At 37.4% G+C, this 26,886-nt stretch overlaps 2 protein-coding genes across 2 annotated transcripts in view; both read right to left on the reverse strand.

Moving 5' to 3' along the window:
- Positions 1–14,163, reverse strand: part of LOC107705957 (lipoxygenase homology domain-containing protein 1-like) — a 33,047-nt gene extending 18,884 nt beyond the window's left edge. Inside the window, exons 1-15 of the mRNA XM_016509491.1 lie at positions 13,831–14,163; positions 13,383–13,473; positions 10,718–10,832; positions 7,945–8,025; positions 7,661–7,845; positions 5,950–6,048; positions 5,187–5,338; positions 4,966–5,089; positions 4,626–4,876; positions 4,402–4,537; positions 2,991–3,151; positions 2,684–2,770; positions 2,119–2,254; positions 1,180–1,334; positions 36–196 (exon numbers count right to left, since the gene is read on the reverse strand). Coding sequence (XP_016364977.1) covers positions 36–196; positions 1,180–1,334; positions 2,119–2,254; positions 2,684–2,770; positions 2,991–3,151; positions 4,402–4,537; positions 4,626–4,876; positions 4,966–5,089; positions 5,187–5,338; positions 5,950–6,048; positions 7,661–7,845; positions 7,945–8,025; positions 10,718–10,832; positions 13,383–13,473; positions 13,831–14,043 — 2,147 coding nt within the window. The 5' untranslated portion in view covers positions 14,044–14,163. The remainder of the gene's footprint in view (positions 1–35; positions 197–1,179; positions 1,335–2,118; positions 2,255–2,683; positions 2,771–2,990; positions 3,152–4,401; positions 4,538–4,625; positions 4,877–4,965; positions 5,090–5,186; positions 5,339–5,949; positions 6,049–7,660; positions 7,846–7,944; positions 8,026–10,717; positions 10,833–13,382; positions 13,474–13,830) is intronic.
- An 11,523-nt stretch (positions 14,164–25,686) lies between these two features.
- Positions 25,687–26,886, reverse strand: part of LOC107705944 (alpha-2,8-sialyltransferase 8E-like) — a 1,710-nt gene continuing 510 nt past the window's right edge. The window contains exon 2 of the mRNA XM_016509481.1: positions 25,687–26,612. Coding sequence (XP_016364967.1) covers positions 26,150–26,612 — 463 coding nt within the window. The 3' untranslated portion in view covers positions 25,687–26,149. The remainder of the gene's footprint in view (positions 26,613–26,886) is intronic.

Below are 26,886 nucleotides of genomic sequence, written 5' to 3' on the forward strand. Positions count from 1 at the left end.
TAGCACACAAGCTAATGTTTGTTAGATTGTCTTGCCTGTAACATGGGAACTCGATGGATGACGCCTCAGGTTGCCCCTCCTCTCTGATCATCACCTTATCTAGGAACCAACCACATCCTCCGCCTCGTCCGTCATGACCAATCCGAACCCTCCTGATCTGTCCCAGGTTGACCGCCTCTACCAGGAACTCATCATGCTGAGAAAAGAGTAAAACACATACTACTTCTGCATTATATAGTACGTATGCTGTGCAAATTGCGCAGAGCACACTGTACTGAGTTTTATATCCCACAATGCAATGTGTTTATCTTTAGATTTTCAAAATTAACCGGATATAATATCACCAGCAACTCATTATTTAATTAGATTACCAAAAGTTCAGACATATTTAGACATATTAAAACTTTGTCTTTCTCTTTATTTATTCCTTGCCTTTCTAGTTTGTACTTATTTGAACAATGCCTAAAACTTGGTATTACAAGCACTTCCTGTGTCTGTTTGCCTCTTTAAGAAGAATCGCTTTATGTTTTCCCCAATTGTAAGTCGCTTTGGATAAAAGCATCTGCAAAATGACTAAATGTAAATGTAGACATTTTAGAAATGATGATGAAAGCTGAAAGCTGGACATCTCACACTGACTTTAACATCCAACATAATGAGGTCATGTGACAGCAATGTAGCATACAACTTTATGTAAACAGCACACATTATTCAGCAATAAATATTTCATACAGTAGTAGATTGATGTCACATGACAATAATTTTGCATGTTTCATTCATCAAGTGCCATCCAGTTACCTCAAAAATAATGAGGCTTTTTATTTATATATGAACTAAATTAAGGCTGCATTTAATTGATCAAAATACAGTAAAAACAGAAATACTATTACAATTTGAAATAAGTTTTTTCTATGTGAATATATTTTAAAACGTAATTTATTCCTGTGATGCAAAGCTGAATTTTCAGTATCATTACTCTAGTCTTCAGTGTCACATGATCCTTCAGAAATCATTCTAATATGCTGACTTGCTGCTCAAGAAATATTTCTGATTATCAATGGTGAAAATAGTTGTGCTGCTTAATATTTCTGTGAAAACCATGATACATTTAAAAAAAAAAAAAAGGAATGGTAGTGTATTTGCACATTTAATGTTTCATGTCAGCATGCCATTACTCACATTTCCTTTCTCAAACTTGTTGGCGTTGTTTTTGCTCATGAACATCAGACGCTCTCCAGTGTCTCCCAAGTCACCAATGATGTTTAAATAAACACTGGCATCTGTTCCACTTCCGCTGATGTTTCCCGTGCAAATCGTCACACGATACTTAATAACTATCGATTAGCAATAAAAAAAAACATACAGGAATATGAAAAATCTAATAAATCATTATCTTTGTTTGTAAAACTGTATTTTACCTACTGTAAACTATTAATATAATTCAAGGGATAATTTTTGGGATAATATCTTTACGTGTCCAAAACACATAGAGGTTCTTCAGTGGTTATTTGAAGTCACTTATGTTCAGCAAAGAAGATTATTGTTTTTATGAACCATTATTCATGTTTTGGGTTCTTGAGTTGTTACGTTTAGTTTTTTTGTTTTTTTTATTCTTGATGTTTAATCATTGGTTCTTCAGATTTGTGTTTTGGATTCTGGGATCTTTAAAGGGGTCCTATTATGCTTTTCACTTTTTCAACTTTAGTTAGTCTGTAATGTTGCTGTTTGAGCATAAAAAAGATCTGCAAAGTTACAAAGCTCAAAGTCCAATTCAAAAGGAGATATCTTATTTAACAGAAATCACTTTTCAAAAACTTGATACAGGAACTATTCTAGCCGTTCATGCCAGACTGGGGAGAGAGAGGTTGTAATAATGTAAAATATGTGAAAAAGAATGTGTTTTTCGAACAACCTAGTATGAGAGCATGTTCTAGTACACCCCCAAAACAAAATCAAGACTTTGTAAAAGAGCATAATAGGACCCCTTTAAAGCACCAGTATATACAGTACATGTAAATGGTTTTCCTAAAAACTAAAGAATAGAAGTTTTTGTGATACTTAAAAATGCACTAATTAGACGTTTTAAGAGAGAATGAATGTGTTTTGTGGTTCTCTCACGTGGTAAAGCTTCTGGCACAAGTTTTCCAGTAGCTGGCAGCTCTCTAACGATCTCATTGTCATCTTCATTGATGTCCAACCAACGGTTACAAACAAATGAGCATTTCTCCCTAGTAAGGGTCTTCATCAATGTCACCTTTATACAGAAAAACCAAGAAGAACATTTTGAATTTTGTTTGTAACAGTTTGTTACATTACAGAATTTTGTATTTTGCTTAAATATCAACTTTGTCTCAGTTGTTTCTCCTAGAACTGATTAGAAGAAATACAAATAGAAACAGATGAGATAACATCCAGAAAGAATATAAAGCTATATAAAATGTATGTATATAGCATAGATCATTTGGACTTTGATGAGAGATGTTTGAGTTCATATTGAACTCTTTCGATTGCAGACTCACATGTGAAACACGTTTAGCAGCAAAGTGCACAAATCATTTTTAAGTGTACAAGTACAAGTAGCTGAGAAAACACGAAGAATGCTTGCTTACATCATGATTACAGTGTGAACTGGACAAATTGTTTCTGTGTAATAGTGCACTAGACTGTAGTGCAGGTCTCTCACCCTGCCAAGATGCCAGCCAGAGAAAGGATTCCTCTTTTCGTGCCAGATTCTCAGCTTGCGTATCTTCCCGATATCGGCCATCTCAATCTAGAGCAATGGCAAAAATGTCAAATACAAAAACTTATTTTGATAAGATTCAACATTTTCAAGTTCTGGGCAATGCATTAGAACTAAAACATCAAACTTATCAACTGATATATCTACTGTAATGACACCGATAAACTGACACTTAGGTTTACAAATATGTTTTGGGACCACTGTATATTTATAGAATGAGACACAACGATAAAAACACACACAGACATACAATGAACTTGTCGCACTGTCCCTGTTCAAAACTGTCTGATTTGCTCTCGAGTTTCATCTCGTCGCTCTTGCCCTTCTCTCCGTACACCTGCAGGAACACCTGGGCATCTGTGCCTGCACCTTTAATCTCAGACGTCCAGATCCACAGAGACCAGGGGAATTCTGAGAAACATGCAGAAAAGATCAATTTGTGTGTCTTGACGGTGTAAGAGTCAATTCGATATTACTTTTAAATGTTATCATTTTTTGTGATTAGAATTTAATTTGATTATTGATGTTATTATTTTTATTAAGATAAATGTATCATTGATGTTGTTATTTCTATGAATATAATTGTATTTTAATACTCATTTTATTATTTTTTATGAATATAACTATTTTATTATTGATGTTACTATTTTATTAATATAATTGTTGTTATTATTTTATGAATATTATTTTATTATATTATCGATTTCATCATTAATAATGAATATAATTGTATTTTATTATTGATGTTATTTTTATGAATATAATCACATTTTTACCACTGATTTTATTATTTTTATACATTTTATCATTAATGTTACTTTCATTAATATTATTTATTTTATTACTTGTTATGAACATACCTTTATTTAATTGTAAATTTTATTATTTTTAGGAATATAATTTTATTTTAATATTGATGTTAACACTTTTTATAAAATTATTTTATTTTATTATTGATTTAATTTTTAATGAACATTATTTATCATAAAAAAAATTGATGAATCTAATTTTATTTCACTATTGATTTTACTATTTTTGCATCAACTAAAAGAATGACAATAACTTTTACATTTAGCTTAAACACAACACAGCACATTTGTGACCCTGGAGCACAAAACCAGCCTTAAGTCGCTGGGGTATATTTGTAGCAATAGCCAAAAATACATTGTATGGGTCAAAATTATTGATTTTTATTTTATGCCAAAAATCATTAGGATATTAAGTAAAGATCATGATCATGAAGATATTTTGTAAATTTCCTACCGTAAATATATCAAAACTTAATTTTTGATTAGTAATATGCATTGCTAAGAACTTCTTTTGGACAACTTTAAAGGCGATTTTCTCAATATTTACATTTTTTTCCACCCTCAGATTCCAGATTTTCAAATAGTTGTATCTCGGTCATATATTGTCATATCCTAACAAACCATACATCAATGGAAAGCTTATTTATTCAGCTTTCTGATGTATACATCTCAATTTCAAAAAGTTTAACCTTATGACTGGTTTTGTGGTCCAGGGTCACATTTAGTGTCAGGTTGCACTGGATTGTAGGTGGTTAGCGAATAAGATGCAGGTCTTTACACTGCAATACAGCATGTTCAGTGAACTTTACCCCTGATTGCTTCGACAGGGGAAGAGTTTGATCATTTGCTCACTCTTTTGCTTTTTCTGTCTGAGTGAGACCATCTCATACAGTTCTCGCTCCACCAGTCCATCACCCTCATCTTCATCCAACCACCTGCCGCAGGGAAATACCTGCTCTAAACCTGTGAACGGGCAGTATACCGTCACCTGTGAGAGAAAGGGAGCGACAGATCACACGCTGTATGTATGAATAAGTAATGAAAGCTTCAAAGCACCTTATAGCCCTGGCACGCACCTTTTCGCAATACCAGCCGCAGCTGATCCCAGCGTTGTCGTGTCCGATCGTGACTCTGCTGAGCGGGCTGAGCAGCTCCAGCAGCTCGACGTTAAAGATGTCGATCTGAGCGCGCTCAAACGTGCCGCCCTCCAGGAACAACTTACCGCTGTTCTTAATTCCTTTACGACCGTGCATGACAAAGTGGATCTTAGAGTTAGTGCCGGCTCCACGAATATCACCCGTCATCACCTGTACGTTATACACAATCGCTACATGCACATACACAAACAAACAAATCCAGGTCAGTTATAATCAGATGCACTTATCCTAACATACAAACACACACGTTTGCTCTTACCCATTGGCTGCGTGGCTCCGGCAAGCACATCTCTTTGTATTTTGCCGTCCCCTTCTGAGATGTCAAACCAGGCATTGACAGGAAACTCATAAACCTCCTTATTCCCCATGTCATCTACTACAACCTAAATCACATCACCATAACACAAAGACATCATAGTAATAACAGAGGACAGAGACAAAGATATTCTTCATGAAGATGTGAAAACTGCGTTTGTGTACTTTATCACATGCCCAGCCAGCAGAAGACCCCTTGTTATTGTGTCCGATGGTGATTTTTCGAAGTCTGCCAAGATTTGGTGCTTCGATGGTGAATTTGTCTTCATTACCGCGCTCAAAATTGTCTTTTCCATCACTGGCCAGTTTTCGTTCTCCTGCAGTCATCACAACAAGACGGTGCAACATAAAAAACTAACACATACACTTAGAAACATTGACTGTTTTTAGTACTGAAAAGTGTAAAAAAATTTGTCTAATTAAAAATAAATAAATAAGTTCAAATAAAATAATATGTGTGTTGTAATTGTAAGAAATACTGTATGTTTAATTAAAAAATTTATTGTTCTAGGCAATAAAATAAAATAGTCTCACGGTTTAACATAAAAGCATGTTTTATAATTGTAATATGAAAATATGTCTAATAATAAATGTTCTAGGCAGTTGCCAACTGCTTTCAATTGAAAGTAGCTAAAACTGGTAGCTAAATGTCACTAGATGACATCATAATGTCAAATTCGCTGATCTATATAAAGCTGAATGTAGATCAGTTGGCAAGATGAGAACTTAGATAAGGTTTGTCCAAGAAGTTGCTATATTTGTCCCTAAACTTTTGAAAAAAGTCTCAAAAGGGGCGGAGGAGTCACTAAATCTAGCTACAAAGTAGCTAAATTGGCAACACTGGTTTTAGGCAATTAAAGTTTGACCTTTTGTGTGTTTTTTGCAACATAAAATAACACACACAGAAACACAGACTGATTTTAGTGACCTGTATCCCCAAACTCGCCGAAAACACTGAGGTAGACATCAGCGTCGGTCCCACTGCCTTTAGCATCCATTGTGAAGACACTGGCTATGTACTTGTTCTCTGCAATATATGAACAGACACACACATTAACACATACAGTATATAAGACAAAACATGTTACCATCATTTTTTTGCATGCACCATGTATTTTTGGGCATTGACTATCATTCCACCATGGTATTTTTTGAAAAACCATGGAGCATCAAAAACCACCAGTGAGCTCTTTCTCAGAAACAGCTGGTACATCTAGTCTTCCTCCTATCTGTGGGATGTAATGTTATATTGTCCGTGGTCTCTGGGAATGTTGGACTGGTGATATTGTGACCCCCGTCTGAAACTCTACTCTACTACTAAATTTCTCCTAATCCTTTGTATGCAACCTGAGTCTGGTGATGCTTGTATGCATGCATCATCTATGATCATGATCACATGACCTATGTGATGTTATCTATGGTTTATATGGAGCAAGATGTGAAGTATTATCTGTAGATTATATGTCACTTTTTATTAGTAGTGTTTTTATTTGAGAGTTGTAATATCTTGTTTGAGATACTTTACATATGCTAAAGGTCTCAATGGGAAAATGACAGTTTGTCATGCAATGCACATGTGTTATTTCTGTAGTGTTAATGTGTGTATGTACACTGACTGACTGGTCTGTCGTACATGGGCTGACTAAGGACTGTGTTTCACAGAAGAAAGAAAGAAGGAAAGAAAGAAAGTGACATGGGTTTGGAACCTATTGAGGACAAATACATAATGACAGAATTTTAATGTCTAATGCAAAATGTTTAATCATTGTAAAAAATATGTGTCTAATTAAAAAATGTTCAAGGAAATCAAAGTTTGACCAGATGGCAAAAAAATAAATAAAATAAATAAAAATGTAATTATTTAAAAATTAAATAAAATAACAGTTTAAATCATGTTTTATAACTTGCAAGAAATTTGTCTAAAAAAAGAAGAAGTTTTGACTAGATTTGTGGCACATTTTCACGTAAAATAAAATAAAATAAAATAACGGTTTAACCTAAAATCATGGTTTATAACTTGCAATAAATTTGCCTATAAAAAATTTTAAAAACTTTTGACTAGATTTGTGGCACATTTTTCAGGTAAAATAAAATAAAATAAAAATGGTTTAACCTAAAATCATGGTTTATAACTTGCAATAAATTTGCCTATAAAAAATTTTAAAAACTTTTGACTAGATTTGTGGCACATTTTTCAGGTAAAATAAAATAAAATAAAAATGGTTTAACCTAAAATCATGTTTTATAACTTGCAAGAAATTTGTCTAAAAAAAGAAGAAGTTTTGACTAGATTTGTGGCACATTTTCACGTAAAATAAAATAAAATAAAATAACGGTTTAACCTAAAATCATGGTTTATAACTTGCAATAAATTTGCCTATAAAAAATAAAAAAAAGTTTTGACTAGATTTGTGGCACATTTTTCAGGTAAAATAAAATAAAATAAAAATGGTTTAAGCTAAAATCATGTTTTATAACTTGCAAGAAATTTGACTAACAAGAAAAAAAAAAGTTTTGACAAGATTTGTGGCACATTTTTCAGGTAAAATAAAATAAAACAAAATAAAATAAAATAATAGATTTGTTTATTTGCTCTCTGTTTTGCAAGCATGTATTGTAAATAAAAGGTCACAACATACGTTTTGGGATGTCCATGGGGTTCAGGCTACCCAACAGATATCGGACAGTAAGTCCGTCCCCCTCGTCTCTGCTCAGCCAATTGTTGCAGGCGTAAAAGAATCGGAGGTGTGGCCTGTTCATGTCAGTCACGATGACCCGGTCCAGGAACCAACTGGCACTCATGCCAGTGCTATCATGTTCGATTCTGCATTACAGGAAGTACATCACAAGACATATATCGTTCTAACTTTTAAGACGTGCCTTTAAGGTAGTTACTCTTCGATGTATACAGACGTATATGTACCTAATTTTCTTTATTGGTCCAACATTGTGCGTTTTGATCCGAAAGACGTCAGTCTTGTTCTTTTCAAAGGCTGTTCTGCTCCTAAAATTAATAGAAATAAACCTGTGAATAGACTCAAAAATAAATGATTTACTGTGATACTCAATCACGCTTCTAACTTTCTAATGCACCAACATCTGGAAATTACTATGCAGAAGTGTGTGTTTATGAGAAAGAACCATCTGTCACTGTCAATGACCCACATATCGCTCTACAGTCTCTTGCGTTGGCTTCGGTAAAAGCATCTCTCTAATCAAAATGCGAAATGCATGAATTAAAAATCACCCAGTATGAATTACACATCCACTCACACTGCCAAATGTCTCACACACATACACACGGACTTACCGATGCGGTGAAACCAACACACATCTCACCTGAGATAAGCACGCTGAAAACGCACCAGCAAACTTTGGAAATGATGACATTTAGACAGATTCAGAGATTCTGTTAAATATCATCTCGATTCCAAAATGTTGCATTCTGACTGCCGGAAAGAATTAAAGTCCAAAACCATTTCTATTCTACTCTGCTGAAACTCTCTGAGGAGGAGTTACTGAACAGATCTACCTAATAAATGAGTCTTTTGCTGACTGGATGAATCCCGTCAAAACCTGTCATGAAAATTATGTCCAAATGTAAAAGCTTCCACTTCTGAGAACCCCTGGAAATGTGAAAAGGGTCCATTGGGGTGAAATTTAACGACATGTTCTTGACAAGTTTCGTGAGATGCACCCAACTACCCAAACACATTTCTCAAATAGATTGAAAATCATAAATTTGGAGGCATACAAACTAAGCTTTCAAATGATTTATGAATATAGTTAGTCTATAGGAGTCTTGTTTATGAATTGTTCATCATCACTGTGCAATTTTCTTCTAAACTTTTCTGAAGCTTCATCTGATTTCCATTTCTGGCCTTTTTACTGCATTTGTAATTTATGTGTTTTATGAGTCATTATGCAACATTAACCATTTGGACATTCATCTGAGCAAGTAAAAACTCTCCTATTAGTAATTCATTTCTGAATCACTTCAGCACTGATCAGGACGATCGATTACTGTATAGGAAGAATTTTGAGGGGTCTCTCTTTGTACTCATAAAAAAATCAACACACATACATGGGACATTATGTATGTGTGGAGACTTCTATGAGTAGCCTACCTGTCTGGCGTGATCAGATGTGTAAAGACCACAAAAGGAAGTGATGTCATATGACTGTACACTCTCATTGGTTCAATGAGCAAGTCAAATGAATCTCTTCACCTTCAGATGAATGTCCGTGGTGATGCTGTACAGAGGAGAGCAGATCCTGTGCTTCACCATGGCATTGTGTGTGATGGATGAGCCAAGCGTGATTAAAACTCATGTCATGAATAATTCATTTCATGAATAATCGTATAGCCCTACTAAGAAAACAATATCTATTTCCCAAAGATGTGATGGTGTGAATGTCATGGTCAAAGCACACAGGATGTTCTCTTGTACAGCACTGTGTGCAAAAAGCAATGCACGGCCACACACGAGCAGATGAGGTGGCCATGTTAAAGTTATACCTCTTTTCTGTGCTGTAGATTAGAGAAGAATACAGAATTAAATAATTAACATGGCAGATACGCACTCTCCTTTCAAAATCCACAGACATTTCTAGTTTTGCACTACCCTGAAAAAAAAATAAAGTTGTGTAGATTTCCTTTGAAACAATTTTCGCTCAGAAATCACTAGTGATAATAACAAATAATTACTAAGAAATGGTAAGTAACACATTGAATTAAACATGAAATTCTGAAGTAGATCGACTGAAACAGTATTTTCTTGTAAAATGTACTCCAATAATCTGCACCCAAAAATGTCAGATTTGCTGAATGTTTACTCACCCTCAGGCCAACCAAAATATAGATGAGTTTGTTTTTTCATGGGAACAGATTTGGAGGGATGTAGCATCACATAGCAATGGATCCTCTGCAGTGAATGGGTGCCGTCAGAATGAGAGTCCAAACAGCTGATAAAAACATCACAAGTAATCCACACCACTCCAGTCAATCAATTAATATCTTGAGAGGAGAAAAGCTGCATGTTTGTAAGAAACAAATCTATCATTATGGTGATTTAACTTTAAACTGTCGCTTCCAGCCAAAAAGTCCATAATCCATAATAACGGTTCCTCCAGTGAAAAAGTCCACATCCTGCTGTCCTCTCACATCAAAATTCATCAACCTATTTGTTTAGAACTGTTTTTCACTTGTAAACGGTGCCTGATCTGTGCATATTTCTCTCCTGATTCAGACAACTTTTTTTCACTGGAGAAAGCAATATAACGGAATGGAATATTCTTAATAAATAGATTTCTTACAAAACATGCAGCTTTTCACTTCACAAGACAGTGAAAACTTGTGGATTACGGTGATGCTTTTATCATCTGTTTAGACTCTCATTTTGACGGCACCCATTCACTGCAGAGGATCCATTGGGGAGAAAGTGATGTAATGCTACATTTCTCCGAAATCTGTTCTGATGAAGAAACAAACTCATCTACATCTTGGATGGCCTGACAGTACATTTTCAACAAATTTTCATTACTGGGTGAACTATTCCTTGAATAATGATAATACTAATACTAATAATGACAAATGATCATTTTCAGGGAACAGATTTGTGCATGTCAGTGTGCATCTGGAAACCCTTTCAAATTAACATCGCCATGTAGAGATGCAGGTTTGAAGCTTAACTTACTTGCTGGCCAGGTGAACTTTGGGAGTCACTCCAAACTCTCCATACATGGTGACAAATACATTAGCATCAGTCCCAGCGCCTTTAACATCCCCTGTGATGGTCACCACCTCGTACACTGAGAAGGAGAGCATTCTGTAAACCAATTATACCTGACCCTCCACAAAAGAAAGCATCTTGTTTTCATTTGAATGACATAAGAAGGGCTGTAGTCTCAGATACGTAGTGCTCAGGTATATCCTGTGTAACCCAACAACCTGCTATTCTAAGCTCACCCACGTTTGTATAAGATGCATTGCTGTAAGCAATATCTCTGTAACGTAGCCATGTTAATGGAGTGAGAGTACGACACGGCCCTGATGCTCACCGTGTGACCTCTACCTTTCTCTGAACCTCTGCAAGACCCTGGGACAACCAAATGCATGTCTGAACCTGAGGAGCAGTGTGTCTAGAAGTAACGTTCAAACAGGGTTCATTTGGAACATGTTAAGTTTCTTTTAGGGTGCTTTCACACTAGCACTTTTGGTGCACACCCAGGTTTGTTTGACGTCACAGTTCGGTTCGTCTGGATAATGTGAACGCTGTTTTCTGAACTCGGGTGCGCACCCGCAAACCGAATCCGCCTAAAAAGGGTGGTATGGGGTTCGGTTCGCTTCTGATGTGAACTCTATTAATGAATTATGAATTGGTCAAACGGTGTATATATATATATATATATATATATATACACAGTATATATATATAAACAAAAAAATTTAATCGAAACATTAAAATATGCTATATGATTATTTAATACTGTAAATGAGGAAATTTTATGGGAACTTCAGAACCTCATTCAGCACAAATGATTTATAGAATTTATAGATATATACTGTAATCAGATCATAATGATCATAAACCAGCTTTGCAGGTTTTTCCATTTTTTATCAGCTTTTGATTCAGCCAGGGTAAGGTACCCTTGTATCGGTGCTAAGCGATAACCTCAACCCGACGTGCTACGCCCGACTGAACCTGACAGCATGCCGTCCATCGCGCTGAATGAGGTTTTGATGGTTCCATGAAAAGGCCGATTAGAGTATAATGTTTCAGGCCATAGAGAGGTGCCCGTCTGATTCAAATCCACTATTGGCCCGTTGCCCGCCGCTGTTCTCTCATGATAGCCTGCTGCCAGGACACCGTAATAATCAGTCAATCCAGACACGCCTCTGCTGTGCCAATCAGAGACCTCTAGAGCCGCCTGCCAATGTGAAATCTGGAAGGTTCTCTGACTGGACATTAATGGAGCGATCAGAATTTGACTGCAAATCAGATACTGACACTCTGAAACATAAAATTCCAATTAGGATTATTGCAAGCAGAACAACAAGAACATTTTTAATCTCCATTCACTCTTAAAAATAAAGGTTCCAAAAGGTTGGTTTCACAGCGATGCCATAGAAGAACCATTTATTTGGTTCCTCAAAGAACCTTTCAATTGGAAGTTCTTAAAAGAACCCTTTTTTTTAATGTGAAGAACAATTTAAACGTCTAAATAATATTTTTGGTTTTATGGATGTTGAACGTTCTTCAGGGAACCACTGATGCCAATAAAAAAAAACGTTATTTTAAAAGTGTATAGCAACTTCATTCAAGAACCTTTCTGTCTCCATTCGTCCTTCGTCTATTTCTACTTTCGTTGTTCAACCTCCAACATTCAAGTAATCAAATAAATGTTCCAGGGTTAAAAGAAATCCAACCTGTGAGAAACCAAGAGAAGGGGGGTGCCTGACTGAGAGTGAAAGCAGAGAAAGAGACGGACAGACACAGTAAGAGAGAGAGAAAGACAGTTCATCCCCAGAAGACAGACAGTTTGTGCTGTGGCTCCACATTTAAGCAAGTCTCCAAATGCAGTTTGCTAATTTAAAAGGATGGTTCATCAACAAATGACAATTCTGTCACTTATTCACCCTCACGTTGTTCCAAACCTGCATCTCTCTTCAAAGAAAAAAGCTTCCAAATAGGGTTTTCACAGCAATATCATAGAACCATTTTTGGTTCCCCGGAGACATTTTTTCTTAGTCTGAAGAACACTTTAAAGATCTGAAGAACCTTTTTCACTATTTCCAGAACTGCACTGGAAAGGTTCTATGAATATTAAAAGTTCTTCATGGAACCATCAATGCCAATAAGGAACAACAAAAAGAGATATTTCGGAGGATAATTCACATCAACCATGGCTGCCTGCCAAGCTACAAAAAGAACTACAAAAGCACAATATTAGTAGTCCATATGACGTTTGCACTGAATTCATTCAGAAGGTGTATGATAGTTTTGTGTGAGAAAGTCATTCATTGATAATCTTCTCCAAGTTCTGAAATTTCAGTATTGACTACGTTTATGGTGCTTTTCGTTTTTTTTTGTCCTTCATGAAGCTCAAAGGTCATGGTTAGCCTACTGCATTTTGCATAACATTCTCTCCCAGTAAACCATAATGTCTGGAGGAACATGAGGGTGAGTATAAATGATGACAGAAAATGATGATTTTCATCCTCGAGCAAACTATCCTTTCAAATGAATAAATGCATTAAAATCTGACTAAAGATCTAGTTCAGCTGATCTAGTTTTCTCTTTATAAAGACTGATAAGAATAAAAAGAAGAACAGAAGGGGAATCCTCTTCCAGAGTCTACCTTTCTTTTTGTTGAATTCATCTTCTTGATCATCCGATTCCTCCGTGTGATAGCTCAGCAGCTCTTCCTGGTAGACCTCAGCATAATCCACCTGTTTGACCTTTGACTTCTTCCCTTTCTTTGCTTTCTTTTCCTCGTCGCTGTCAGAACCCTTCTTTTTCTTTTTATCCTTTTTCTTCTTCTTCTTATCCTCCTCTTCCTCCGCCTCCTCCTGCACGGCATCCTCATCCTCCTCCTCCTCGGCCGACTTCTTCTTTTTCTTAACGTCTTTGCTCTTTTTCTCCTTGGACCCCATGTCTTCTTGTCTTTCTTTGCTTTCGGATGGTTTACTCTTCTTTTTCTTCTCTTTCCTTACCTCCCGTTCCTCGTTTGAGGTCCGTTTTTCTTTGCTGATGGGCTCATTGTTGTTCTGCTCACCCGTCCCGTTGTCATTCTCTGTCACCTCAACATCTTCTTTTTTCTTCTTTTTCTTTTTCTCTTTCACAGATTCGGTCTTTTTTCTCTTCTCTGTAGGTGTCTCAGCGCTCTCTATCTTCTCCTCGGAGCTCTTCTGTCTTGTCTTTGCGTCCCTCTTACTCTTTCCTTTTGCCGTTGGCTCCTTCTCCTCTCCTTCGTCATCCCTATCTTCGGTTTCTGTTGGTTTTTTCTCTTTTGTGGGCATCTTTTATTCATCCGGAGTGTGGCAGGGTGAGGGTGAGTGTTTCCTCGCCGTCTGCGGTGTAAGGTGTCGCCGTCTGACCCGCGCCAGCCGATGGGCCCCTGCGTGCAGCTGGAGCGGGGCCTCAGCTCGGAGCCGGAGGCTCTCTCGCGCAGGTCTCGCGGTGCGGCACCGAGCTCATGAATAATTACTATGCTCAGTGTGGTCACATGATCTGTGAGAGAAAGCAAATGAAAACGGAGAGGACAGCGAGAGAGGGGGGGCTGGGCCTCACAGCATTCATTATTCATGGTCTGGGGATCGCTTTACTAAAGCACGGCGTGCATTTATATGCGCACACAAACTTATATATGGCATATGTTTATAAAAATACATAAACACAACGTCAAGGGAAATAAAAGCTCATTTGTGTGCATTGTCCAATTCAAAAGGTACATCAATAGAAAAAAAGTCATGGGGAGAAAAAGAAAGCGAGACTATAACAAAGAAAGAGACAGACAGACAGAGAGAGAGAGAGAAAGAAGATACACCAATAGAGAGTCTTACAGAACAGATAATTAAAGACGATTCACTAACACTTGTGAATAATTAACAGTGATTTCATTAACACAAATAAATAAGTTAGTGCCACTGGATTAACATGGTCAAACTATTTAACATGCTTTACCCAACCTAGACAATAAAGAAGATCGGGCTCCTAATTTAGGCAAATTGCCTCCTGGCTGAAAACGCAAGTGGAAGAAGTCGCTCTAAAACACTTGTGTGTGAAAATAAACACAAAGAACAGCTCATAAAGACCGATTTTTACATTTTCTCGACTGTTCAAAACTCACTTTTACAATGTTAGAGGGTTGTGAGTGGTTGCCAGGGCATTGCAAATTTGTTCTGGATAGTCGCTAAGGAGTTCTGAGTAGTTGTCAAGTCATAGTCCACCCTATAAACAGTAAGGTGTTTTTTTTTTTTCTGCAGGCACTGCTAGTGTTTTCACTAGCCTATATATATATATATATATGTATGTATGTATGTATAATATAATTAATTGCATAATTTTTGTCATTTCATTTCAGCAAATTTCAGAAAATTTGCAATAATGCCTATAAAGTTGGAAAATAACTCCAAGACACCCATACATTTATAAACATTTCTGCTGGGAAATTATAGCATACATACATTGCAAAACATTACAGATAGGTCTGTTATTTTCAGACATTAAATATTTATATTTATTGATTTACCAATCACTATCTATAGACAATATGAGAAATTATACACACACATAGACTACACACACAGGTATGTACAAATCAAATGCAGAATTGTACTGACAGGAGAAAACTAATACTACTGCTAATTTTTGTACGAGTATATTGCTAACCTAGGTGTGTATAGATTGGTTTTGTCTTTGTCTGATTCTGAAGTGAGTGAATAACAATTTGAACCCATAAGAAATTCTCTTGAGACGACATGTTAATTCTAACACCTGCCATTAGCTGTATTACTAACACCTGATACTGCTATCATCTGATAAACACAGGATCACACACCAGCTCATTTACACAGCATATCTCTCGCATACACACGTTTTTATCTCTCCCTCCCTCAGACGCACACACATTACCTCAGCAAAGATGGTGCGTGTTTGTCAGGATTATATATGCTTGTATTTAGGACATTTCCAGTCCTGACCCTGTATCACAACAAACCATCATCCCTATTCATCTGAAAGAAGATAACTCACCATTTCTTTCTTTTTAATTCAATTTATTTTAGTTTGCACATGTAGAGACATCTTGTGGGCACATAGGCTACTGTAGTCTTACTATCACTGACCAGGAGGCGGCGGTATGACAAAGCGCTGTCATAATACACACACATACAGAACACACAACATGTTAAATAATTCACTCTTCACTAAACAGCCTGTTGTAGAGAGAACAAACGGGTCAGACCAGCTAATATACTTACATCTGACCCTCCTGTTTGTGTCCAGTCCGATTTGTAAACCGGATCAATTGGTTCATTGAAAAGAACGATTCGTTCTCTGATTCATATATCTGAATTCACTGATACGGAGTAATGAATTAAAATTTTTAGGTGAACTATGCTGAGATTCATTACAAGGAAACTAAATATTTTTCAGATGCTGTAATGGTTAAATTATGCATTTAGAATAAATCCAGTGTCCACTTCACTGTAAAAATACATTTTCAAAGTAACAAAGAAATGACACCACTGAATTATAGAATGGTAGCTTGTAGAATGTTCCACCAATTAAAGGCACAATATGTAAGTTTTCGTCGCTAGAGGGCGCATATTCAAAACAAACAAGGCCGCTGGAGTGATTGCTAATGAAGGACTAGCGCGATACACGGCTAGATATCAGCAGAGCTTTTATTATGCCACAGTCGACCGCTTCTGCTTCTTCCGGTCATGCGTATGTGGGGTAAAGCAGCGCTGTTTTATACTAGATACATTTGAGTGTATTGAAAGTTCCGTTATAATGCTACTCTGTGCGTTCGTCACCTGTCTAATAAAATGCATAACATATTAAAGTGTCTTTGGGGTTTCCATGTTTTCAACAAAATAAAACGGGAAAAATCGAGGGGTTATGATTTCATTGGCAGGTGACACGGTCCTTGTCACTAATTAAAATTGCTTATTTCTCTGGATTTAAACATTCTTCAAAACATTTGGGATAATGTAAGTACACAAGTCAGCAAAGAGACAGACAGACAGAGAGAGAGAGAGAAAGAAGATACACCAATAGAGAGTCTTACAGAACAGATAATTAAAGACGATTCACTAACACTTGTGAATAATTAACAGTGATTTCATTAACACAAATAAATAAGTTAGTGCCACTGGATTAACATGGTCAAACTATTTAACATGCTTTACCCAACCTAGACAATAAAGAAGATCGGGCTCCTAATTTAGGCAAATTGCCTCCTGGCTGAAAACGCAAGTGGAAGAAGTCGCTCTAAAACACTTGTGTGTGAAAATAAACACAAAGAACAGCTCATAAAGACCGATTTTTACATTTTCTCGACTGTTCAAAACTCACTTTTACAATGTTAGAGGGTTGTGAGTGGTTGCCAGGGCATTGCAAATTTGTTCTGGATAGTCGCTAAGGAGTTCTGAGTAGTTGTCAAGTCATAGTCCACCCTATAAACAGTAAGGTGTTTTTTTTTTTTCTGCAGGCACTGCTAGTGTTTTCACTAGCCTATATATATATATATATATGTATGTATGTATGTATAATATAATTAATTGCATAATTTTTGTCATTTCATTTCAGCAAATTTCAGAAAATTTGCAATAATGCCTATAAAGTTGGAAAATAACTCCAAGACACCCATACATTTATAAACATTTCTGCTGGGAAATTATAGCATACATACATTGCAAAACATTACAGATAGGTCTGTTATTTTCAGACATTAAATATTTATATTTATTGATTTACCAATCACTATCTATAGACAATATGAGAAATTATACACACACATAGACTACACACACAGGTATGTACAAATCAAATGCAGAATTGTACTGACAGGAGAAAACTAATACTACTGCTAATTTTTGTACGAGTATATTGCTAACCTAGGTGTGTATAGATTGGTTTTGTCTTTGTCTGATTCTGAAGTGAGTGAATAACAATTTGAACCCATAAGAAATTCTCTTGAGACGACATGTTAATTCTAACACCTGCCATTAGCTGTATTACTAACACCTGATACTGCTATCATCTGATAAACACAGGATCACACACCAGCTCATTTACACAGCATATCTCTCGCATACACACGTTTTTATCTCTCCCTCCCTCAGACGCACACACATTACCTCAGCAAAGATGGTGCGTGTTTGTCAGGATTATATATGCTTGTATTTAGGACATTTCCAGTCCTGACCCTGTATCACAACAAACCATCATCCCTATTCATCTGAAAGAAGATAACTCACCATTTCTTTCTTTTTAATTCAATTTATTTTAGTTTGCACATGTAGAGACATCTTGTGGGCACATAGGCTACTGTAGTCTTACTATCACTGACCAGGAGGCGGCGGTATGACAAAGCGCTGTCATAATACACACACATACAGAACACACAACATGTTAAATAATTCACTCTTCACTAAACAGCCTGTTGTAGAGAGAACAAACGGGTCAGACCAGCTAATATACTTACATCTGACCCTCCTGTTTGTGTCCAGTCCGATTTGTAAACCGGATCAATTGGTTCATTGAAAAGAACGATTCGTTCTCTGATTCATATATCTGAATTCACTGATACGGAGTAATGAATTAAAATTTTTAGGTGAACTATGCTGAGATTCATTACAAGGAAACTAAATATTTTTCAGATGCTGTAATGGTTAAATTATGCATTTAGAATAAATCCAGTGTCCACTTCACTGTAAAAATACATTTTCAAAGTAACAAAGAAATGACACCACTGAATTATAGAATGGTAGCTTGTAGAATGTTCCACCAATTAAAGGCACAATATGTAAGTTTTCGTCGCTAGAGGGCGCATATTCAAAACAAACAAGGCCGCTGGAGTGATTGCTAATGAAGGACTAGCGCGATACACGGCTAGATATCAGCAGAGCTTTTATTATGCCACAGTCGACCGCTTCTGCTTCTTCCGGTCATGCGTATGTGGGGTAAAGCAGCACTGTTTTATACTAGATACATTTGAGTGTATTGAAAGTTCCGTTATAATGCTACTCTGTGCGTTCGTCACCTGTCTAATAAAATGCATAACATATTAAAGTGTCTTTGGGGTTTCCATGTTTTCAACAAAATAAAACGGGAAAAATCGAGGGGTTATGATTTCATTGGCAGGTGACACGGTCCTTGTCACTAATTAAAATTGCTTATTTCTCTGGATTTAAACATTCTTCAAAACATTTGGGATAATGTAAGTACACAAGTCAGCAAAATATATAACACTGTTCTAGTGGTTTTGGGATATTTTAATCAAAAAATCTTACATATTGTGCCTTTAAGTTCTGGAAATTATATCTACAAAACATCATTCTTTCTGTTTGTGTGTCTGTGTCTGTACAGGTAAAGGAGGAGAACTCCAGAGAAATCAAATTATGTTTGTCTGATTAACACTGATTAACCTCTGAAACTGATCAATTATTTACCACTGGCTCAACAACCGACACCAACCCTGTGAGAGAGAGACATAAAGAGAGAGAACCCTAAAATAATATTAAAAAACACCACAGAACTCGCTTTAACGAGGCTAAGCATCACAAAGCTTAGAAGCAGATATGTGCTTTATTGGCTTGACAAATAACTGTACATTTGTGTTAACAAAACAAAGACAGGACAAAAAAAATTTATTAAAAAAAACATGCATGAAAAATAAGAATATGAAATTAATAAATATTAAAAAGTAAAAATAGAATAACTGATTAATTCTGTGCCAGATATTGTTGTGCAACTTAATAAATAAATGGTGATAGATAGATAGATAGATAGATGCCTTTATGATGTCTTCGAGTTTCATGAAATCAGGATCTTGATGAATCTTAAACAGTTGATTTCTTGGTAAAGTGATAATTTCACATTGCTATCACAATATCATATGCAAGCCACCTGAAAACAAAGTATATAAAGTTCAGCATTATAAACATGATCAGTCGATTTAAAGACACTAAAACCTCAATCACAGATCATGTGTGAGAGAAAGTCATAAACAACTGTGTTGGATTTGATTACACAAAGGTTTACTTCCCCGTAAATTATCATACATAACTTCAGAACCTTTGTGTTAAACATGTGATTTACCATTATACATAAACGTTTCGACTGAAATGTCAAATTCGGTCTACTTTTATGCACTGATGTGGTTGTTAATGAACGATAAACTTGCTCTTAAACCATGTTAGGCCTGGCTTAATCTGTCTTTAAGCCAGAAAACGTAATAAATTAATAGTTTTATATTTTTAAGAAATATAAAACTATTAATTTACAGCTTTTGGTTGTATCCATAGAAACAATATATAAAGTTTTTTTTTTTTTTTTTTTTTTCACAAATGCATATATGTATATACACCAAGCGGCAACCTCCCACTCTCTCTCATGAAGCCAACACGGAAGTGACTTAAACTGTAATTCATCTACTGTAGGACTGACATGGATTTGGGACCTCCTTAGTATAGCCATCTGAGGGTGGTTATATTCCAGCCATTGTTATGACATTGTTATTTGGGCTTACTTGAATACAGCTATCTGAGGCTAGCTGTGTTCTACTGCAGTTGCAGTGAGCCCTCTCCTGGAGTGGTCCCCTTTCCTAGAGCCTAGCTATCTGAGGATAGCTATGTGCTAGCTCAGTGATTGCTCCCCTGCTTAGGGTTTCAAATAGCGGTCTCTTGAGCCCTTACCTAGACAATGCTGTCTCCCCTCTTTGGATTGTAAGTAGACAGCCCGCTCTTTGTGGTCTGGGTAGTTTCAGCCGGTCCCCGTTCTGGTAGCCCTTCCTAGGTACATAGATATCTGAGGATATCTATGTGCTTGCTCAGTGACTGCTCCCCTTTTTAGGGTCTTTAAGTAGCGGTCTCCTTGAGCCCTTGCCTAGACAGTGCTATCTCCCCTGCTAGGGTTGTAAGTAGATAGCCCACTCTCTGTGGTCTGGGCAGCTCTGCAGGAAGGCTATCTAGATTGTTATTCTGGTCTCCAAGCCTTCATAAGACCTTTAGGACATAGCTATCTGAGGAGCCTCTTCAGTGGTCTTGTGTATTCAGGAGAGTATTGCTCACATAGCATAGCTATCTGAGGATAGCTGTGCTCTTAACTTGGGTGGGGTGTTCCCCTTGATCTAATCGGGTCTCCCCATTTCTGCCAGGTTATTTGAGCAGCCCGTGGTGTCAGTGGCCTGGCCCCTTTCTGAGGAAAGGTTTGGCGTATGTCTGTCTCCCACCAGGTGGACAGGCATGCGCCTCGGCATGGCATGGTTGGATTTCATTCCCCAATGTGCCCCCTAGGGGGTGCAGCGTGGAGTTCCCTAGAATGGGACGTCTCGGGTTACGCATGTAACCATGGTTCTCCGAGAGGGAACGAGATGCTGCGCCCCCTCGCCATACAGACAACTAAGTTGGTGACATATTCAGCAGGTGCCCTTTTATACTTCTGGGCACCCCGCCTATGAGGTGATGGGCCATGTGAACCAATAGGATTGGCATTGTTTCACACGTGCTTCAGACACCGGCCATGCTGGCGGCATTCCCCAATGTGCCCCCTAGGGGGCGCAGCGTCTCGTTCCCTCTCGGGGAACCATGGTTACATGCGCAACTCGAGACGTTTTTTAGTAGTGTGCAATTAAATGGGGGCAGTCGTGGCCTAACGGATAGAGAGTCGAACTTGTAACCCGAAGGTCGCGGGTTCGAGTCTCAGGTCCAGCATGGATTGTAGGTGGGGGGAGTGAATATCCAGTGCTCTCTCCACCCTCAATACCATGACTGAGGTGAGACCCTTGAACAAGGCACCGAACCCCCAACTGCTCCCCAGGCGCCGCAGCATTGGCTGCCCACTGCTCTGGGTGTGTGTTCACAGTGTGTGTGTTTGTTCACTACTCACTGCTGTGTGTGTGCACTTGGATGGGTTAAATGCAGAGCACAAATTCCAAGTATGGGACACTATACTTGGCCACATGTCATGTCCTTTCCTTCCTAAATGTTTTAAAATTGAACGTTAAAAGTTCAAATGGAGTTTTGTTCTGTTCTGTAATCGTTGTTAATATAAGTCATACACTTCATAAAGCTTGCACTTTATGGGTGCAACAGCTTGTCACTGGCAGTCATTTATGAAAATAAATCACGGATTTACAACAGTGACCGTAGTTCTACTATAGTATTTGTAGTAAAACCGCACTTACCACTAAATTACCATGGTTATCACTACAGTAACCATATTTTAACCATATGTAAACAAAAACAATCTAATAATTTGCAATAAAGCAATATTAAATGTTAAAACTGGCAATTTTAACAATTTTTACATTTTACACTACCTTTTTCACTAGATGGCAAAATATATAATATTCTCATTGTTAAATATGTCTAATAAACATATCAAAGGATTTTTATACTTTTATAATGATCATATTATCATGGATCAGTAAGTGATTAACGGTATGTGCTATGATTGTTTACACTGCAGTGCATTATGGGAGAGTCGGTCACAGGCATATATTTTTAACTACACTAAAACAAATTAGGTGAAGCAATTTTCACTAGGAAATTGCTAGTAAATTTCACAAACAATTACAAAGAATATATATTGAATTAAACGTGAAATTTTGAAGTAGAAACACTGAAATAGCATGTTCTTGTAAAAAGTACTCCAGTAATCTTTGTTTTATTTCAAGGAACTATCCCTTTCAGTGGCCATCAAATTACCCATTTTACTATTGGAAATAATCCAAAATTTCAGTTTAGAGGTGTCAGTATTGCTGATACTGACCTTTGAAAATACTGGCATTGAATAGAAAATCAAATAAGAGGCAGTGTTGGGAAAAGTTACTTTTAAAAGTAATGCATTACAATATTGCATTACTCCATGAAAAAGTAACTAATTGCGTTACTTTTTATGGAAAGTAATGCATTATGTTGCTTTTGTGTTACTTTTTGTCACATGGGCTGGACTTGCTTATTTGTTTTTTGAATAACAAAAAAACCCCAAAATTATATTTTTGGCAACTGTAAAGAGCCTTTCATATCAAAAGTGAAATGAATAAGCCTCCGGCTGAAGGAAGTGCCTCTGCACCTCACTCCCAATTTCTCTCAACATGGGGACAGGAGAGGTGTCAGTGAATAAATGTAAAAAAAAAGTAACTCAGGTATTTTCTTCCAACTGTAAAAGTAATGCATTACTTTACTAGTTACTTGAAAAAGTAATCTGATTACGTTAGTCGTGTTACTTGTAATGATTTACCCCCGACACTGGTAAGTGGTATCGCCCTTCCTTTGCATACGTAATTTGAACCAATTTCATGCCCAATATTTGTATATATAATACAGCGCCATATCTATAAACTTTGAGGGCAGTCTTTTTTAAGCAAAAACTTAACAACCACATAGCCACGCCCCTAGCAACCACCCACAACACCTCAGCATTGTGGCAGTAACATATGGTTCAGAAAATATAAAATTCTAGTTTGCAATCCTGCTTTAGGTCACAGACAAGCCTCCTGAGTCCTTGGCAGGACATAACAGGGGACTTTTCCCATCATACTCCACCTGAAAATGTTCTGTTCAAGGCCATCACCGTAGAAACATGCTCTTTTTGCCCAGCATTCGATTCAGACAGTCTAACAATAAACACATGCACAGACACGCTTGCCTCGCCTCTGCTAAAGACACCTGTAAACATTTATATGTAGATATTTATACTTTTTCTCACTCTGCTGTATTTTCAGTCGGGAAAGAGTAGCTGATGATTTGTGCTTTGGAGAACAGGTGGACATTGATTCTGTCATGGAGAAGTCTGGCTGGACCATTTGTTTCGTACCGTCATGCCATCTGCTATCATCGTGAGACACTGCGTTTTTCCCATCCCCCTTCGGATAAATCTGGATTTTGTCCCAGTGTGTTACTGATGACATGGTGACCCTAACCAAGCAAATGCGGTAAAAGCTTTCAACAGCATTTCAATTAGTAGCCAGATATGAGAAGAAAAGCCACATCTCCAGCACCGGCGTAGGCCTTGTTGATGTGTGTCATGTGACAACTTGCATTACCGTTCCTACATCACATCCTTACTATTAATAATTTTTGGCCAAAATGAATCTGCCAAACTCTAATGAAGAATAGCACAGACCCAGATCAAAAGAGGGACGACTGGTAATAATTCAATCGAAATTGTGCTCCATCAATTTACCCCCTAGTGCCAGTGTATTATGTGTAATGATATTTAAAAACACTGCCCTCTTGTGATATGGGAAAATAATGACAGCACAGAGACTGATTAGGGTAAATTATGCACAGAACACAGAAAAAATAAGGCTTTGTTGTTTTGGACGACACAGCATAGCAAATATTGCATACATAATCATTTATTAGGCTAAAATGTAAGGATTATCAGTCACACTTTAGTTTGGGGACCAATTCTCGCTATTACAGTTACTAACTATTAACCAGTGTTGGGAAGGTTACTTTGGAAATGTAATAGGTTACAGATTACGAGTTACCCTTTTTAAAATGTAATAAGTAATGCAACTATTACAATTACTTTATTAAAGTAATGTAACTGATTACATTTGATTCATTGTTGATTACTTTTCTAGATTTCTAACAAATGTTTTCAACTGTTAATCATTTTGAAACATTTAAAGCAGGCAGTGTTAACCTTACAGTAGTACTCAACTCAACTCAACTTAGCTGATTACTGTCAGACTTTCAAGGTCCTTCTTCACTTGAATTTTAAAGCACAGCCACCATAAAATCAGACTTCACTCAGCACCTTTTTTTTTTTGACTTTGAGATAACTCTGAGGTTAAATCAAGCAGCAACCTTCCGGTCTCTCTTGTGAAACCAACACGAAAGTGACTAAAACTGCAATTCACCGACTGGCTCCAAAAGGGAGTCAGTATAGACTCCCCATGTTAAAATGCCCAACTTTACAGCAGAAAAAAACATGTTTACAGCCTGGTTCAAAAAATGATTTTGGTCTATATAGCTAATTTTGCCCTTCATGACATCTGTGAGGGGGGTGAAATTTTTTATAAGTCATCCGTTTAAATTATATTAAGCCTTAAAGTTCTGCATAATTAAGGGCGTGGCCACTTGAGTGACAGGTGGATTGCCGCTGCTGTCACCACCGTCGAGCTAGGTGGGCGTGGTTTCAGCAACCAGCTCCCGCCTTTTTGCCCATTTTTGGGAGTGACGCGCGGTGACGCGCTACCAAGATGGCGACGGCCGGCTCTGCCCACTTTGAGCTTCAAAAACGCTCTTCAGGAACTTATGGGTGACGTCACGGACACTACGTCCATGTTTTTATACAGTCTATGATATACACACACACAATATACAAACTATTTTCATTGTGTAGGTTGACAGACTACATCATTCGTAGTTCTTTGGGAGTGGGTGGAGCTAGATTTTCACAACGAATTCAGCTATTAAAGGTGTAGTCTGTAATACTGACAGCTAGTGGCTGCAATGCGTACTGCAGTCCAAATTCAAAATACTGGAGAGATGCTGGACGCTCAGCAGGTTGCCAGATTGAGGACTCTCAACAAGAACGAGTGCAATTAACAATGGAAGGTGGCGAGTGAGTTGATGAGTTGATTTATCTGCATTTTAATATTCCTCTGGTCATGGAGCTTTTCAGATGAATACCGAGGCTTTTTAGGTTGGGTTATAATCTGCGATCTCTGACCCAGTTCGTTTGCTGGCTTCCATGGCTGCAACATGCTGTGTTTTCTGCCAACTGGCAATCCAGGGTGTCGAAATACTATTGGTTAAACTGGCAGTGGGTGGAATCACACAGACCAAAACAAAAACAGACATTCTGACACAGAACACACATTTCAAAGTAGAATAATTGGCTGTAGCATTTTCAGAGAAACACGTATGTGAACTTAGCATGTTTCCTAAATGTCTGCAAACATATTATGGTATTTTTATGCTTTAGTACAGTCAAAAAATGACTGTACCTTTAAACATGATTATTTTAAAAATATGTTGAATGCGAACAGATGGCTTCAGCAAAAGCATTTACCATAGATGAACAGAGCTCACAACAGGTCTGTCTTAAAAGGTTTATCATTAAAAAGTTTTTACTTCCAGAACTCATCTGTTGCGTTCTATTGCATTGTGCCTAGTTTGGCGCCTCCTCGCAAAGTTTAAAACGTGATATTTGCTCTGATACACAAATACGACACCATTACAGAGAATCACCAAACAGGAAACAAATACCGTTTTGCAACTGTCCCGACACGATATTGAAAAAACACGTAGTAATAAAACGCCTGGCCTTTAAGGCAGCGATTCGCGCACACGCACATAAGTCTGAGTTCCGTAGCGCCAGTGAATGGGAGGAGCTCTACAAAACGGACCAATCAGATTGCAGAGACGCTTGGACGTTTCACCTGCAGGGGCCCGTGTGCACGTGCACGATGCCGCGAGCGTGCATGTGCATGAAGTTGAAGATCTCATACGGCATGGCGTGGAAACCGGGGCGGGGCTTGACATTGTCATAGTAATGGTGTGTTATGAAGATTCCGGAGGGGTTCATGGGAAATGCCCAGAAGCCGTAGAGATGCACTTGTTCGCATAACTCCATGGCGGCGGTGACCAGCATCAGGCCGCTGCTGAGGCGTTTGGCGCGGACGCCCTGCACGGCCCAGAAGCGCTGCACATTCAGCAGGTACTGCGGGTGGAAGAAGAACACGCCGCGGGCCGACTCGAAGTCATCCAGCATGTACTTCACGCGGAACGACACGTCTGTGTTCCGTGTGTTATAGAACGCCGGCAAAACCACAGAGGAGTTCTCGTAATTCCGCAGAACGTCGTAAAATGGCTTTCTCCATTTCTCCAACTTTTGAAACCTGGTCCAAATAGAGAGAGAAAATGAGTCTCAATGGTTGTGTTACAGGAATGCAAAATGATTCCATTAGCATTCATAGGTATTTCTGCATAAAGTATAATTGCAGCAGACATTTATTAGATGGAACTGTAATAATAACAATAATAATAATTATTATTATTATTGTTGTTGTTGTTGTTTTTGTACTTAATAATAATATTATTTAGTATATTAATATATAAATATATGTTTATTATTATTATATTAATATATTTATATTAAATTAATAAATTAAT

Source organism: Sinocyclocheilus rhinocerous, unplaced genomic scaffold, assembly GCF_001515625.1.
Source record: "Sinocyclocheilus rhinocerous isolate Xijiao unplaced genomic scaffold, SAMN03320098_v1.1 scaffold1045, whole genome shotgun sequence".
In the NCBI taxonomy this organism is placed as follows: domain Eukaryota; kingdom Metazoa; phylum Chordata; class Actinopteri; order Cypriniformes; family Cyprinidae; genus Sinocyclocheilus; species Sinocyclocheilus rhinocerous.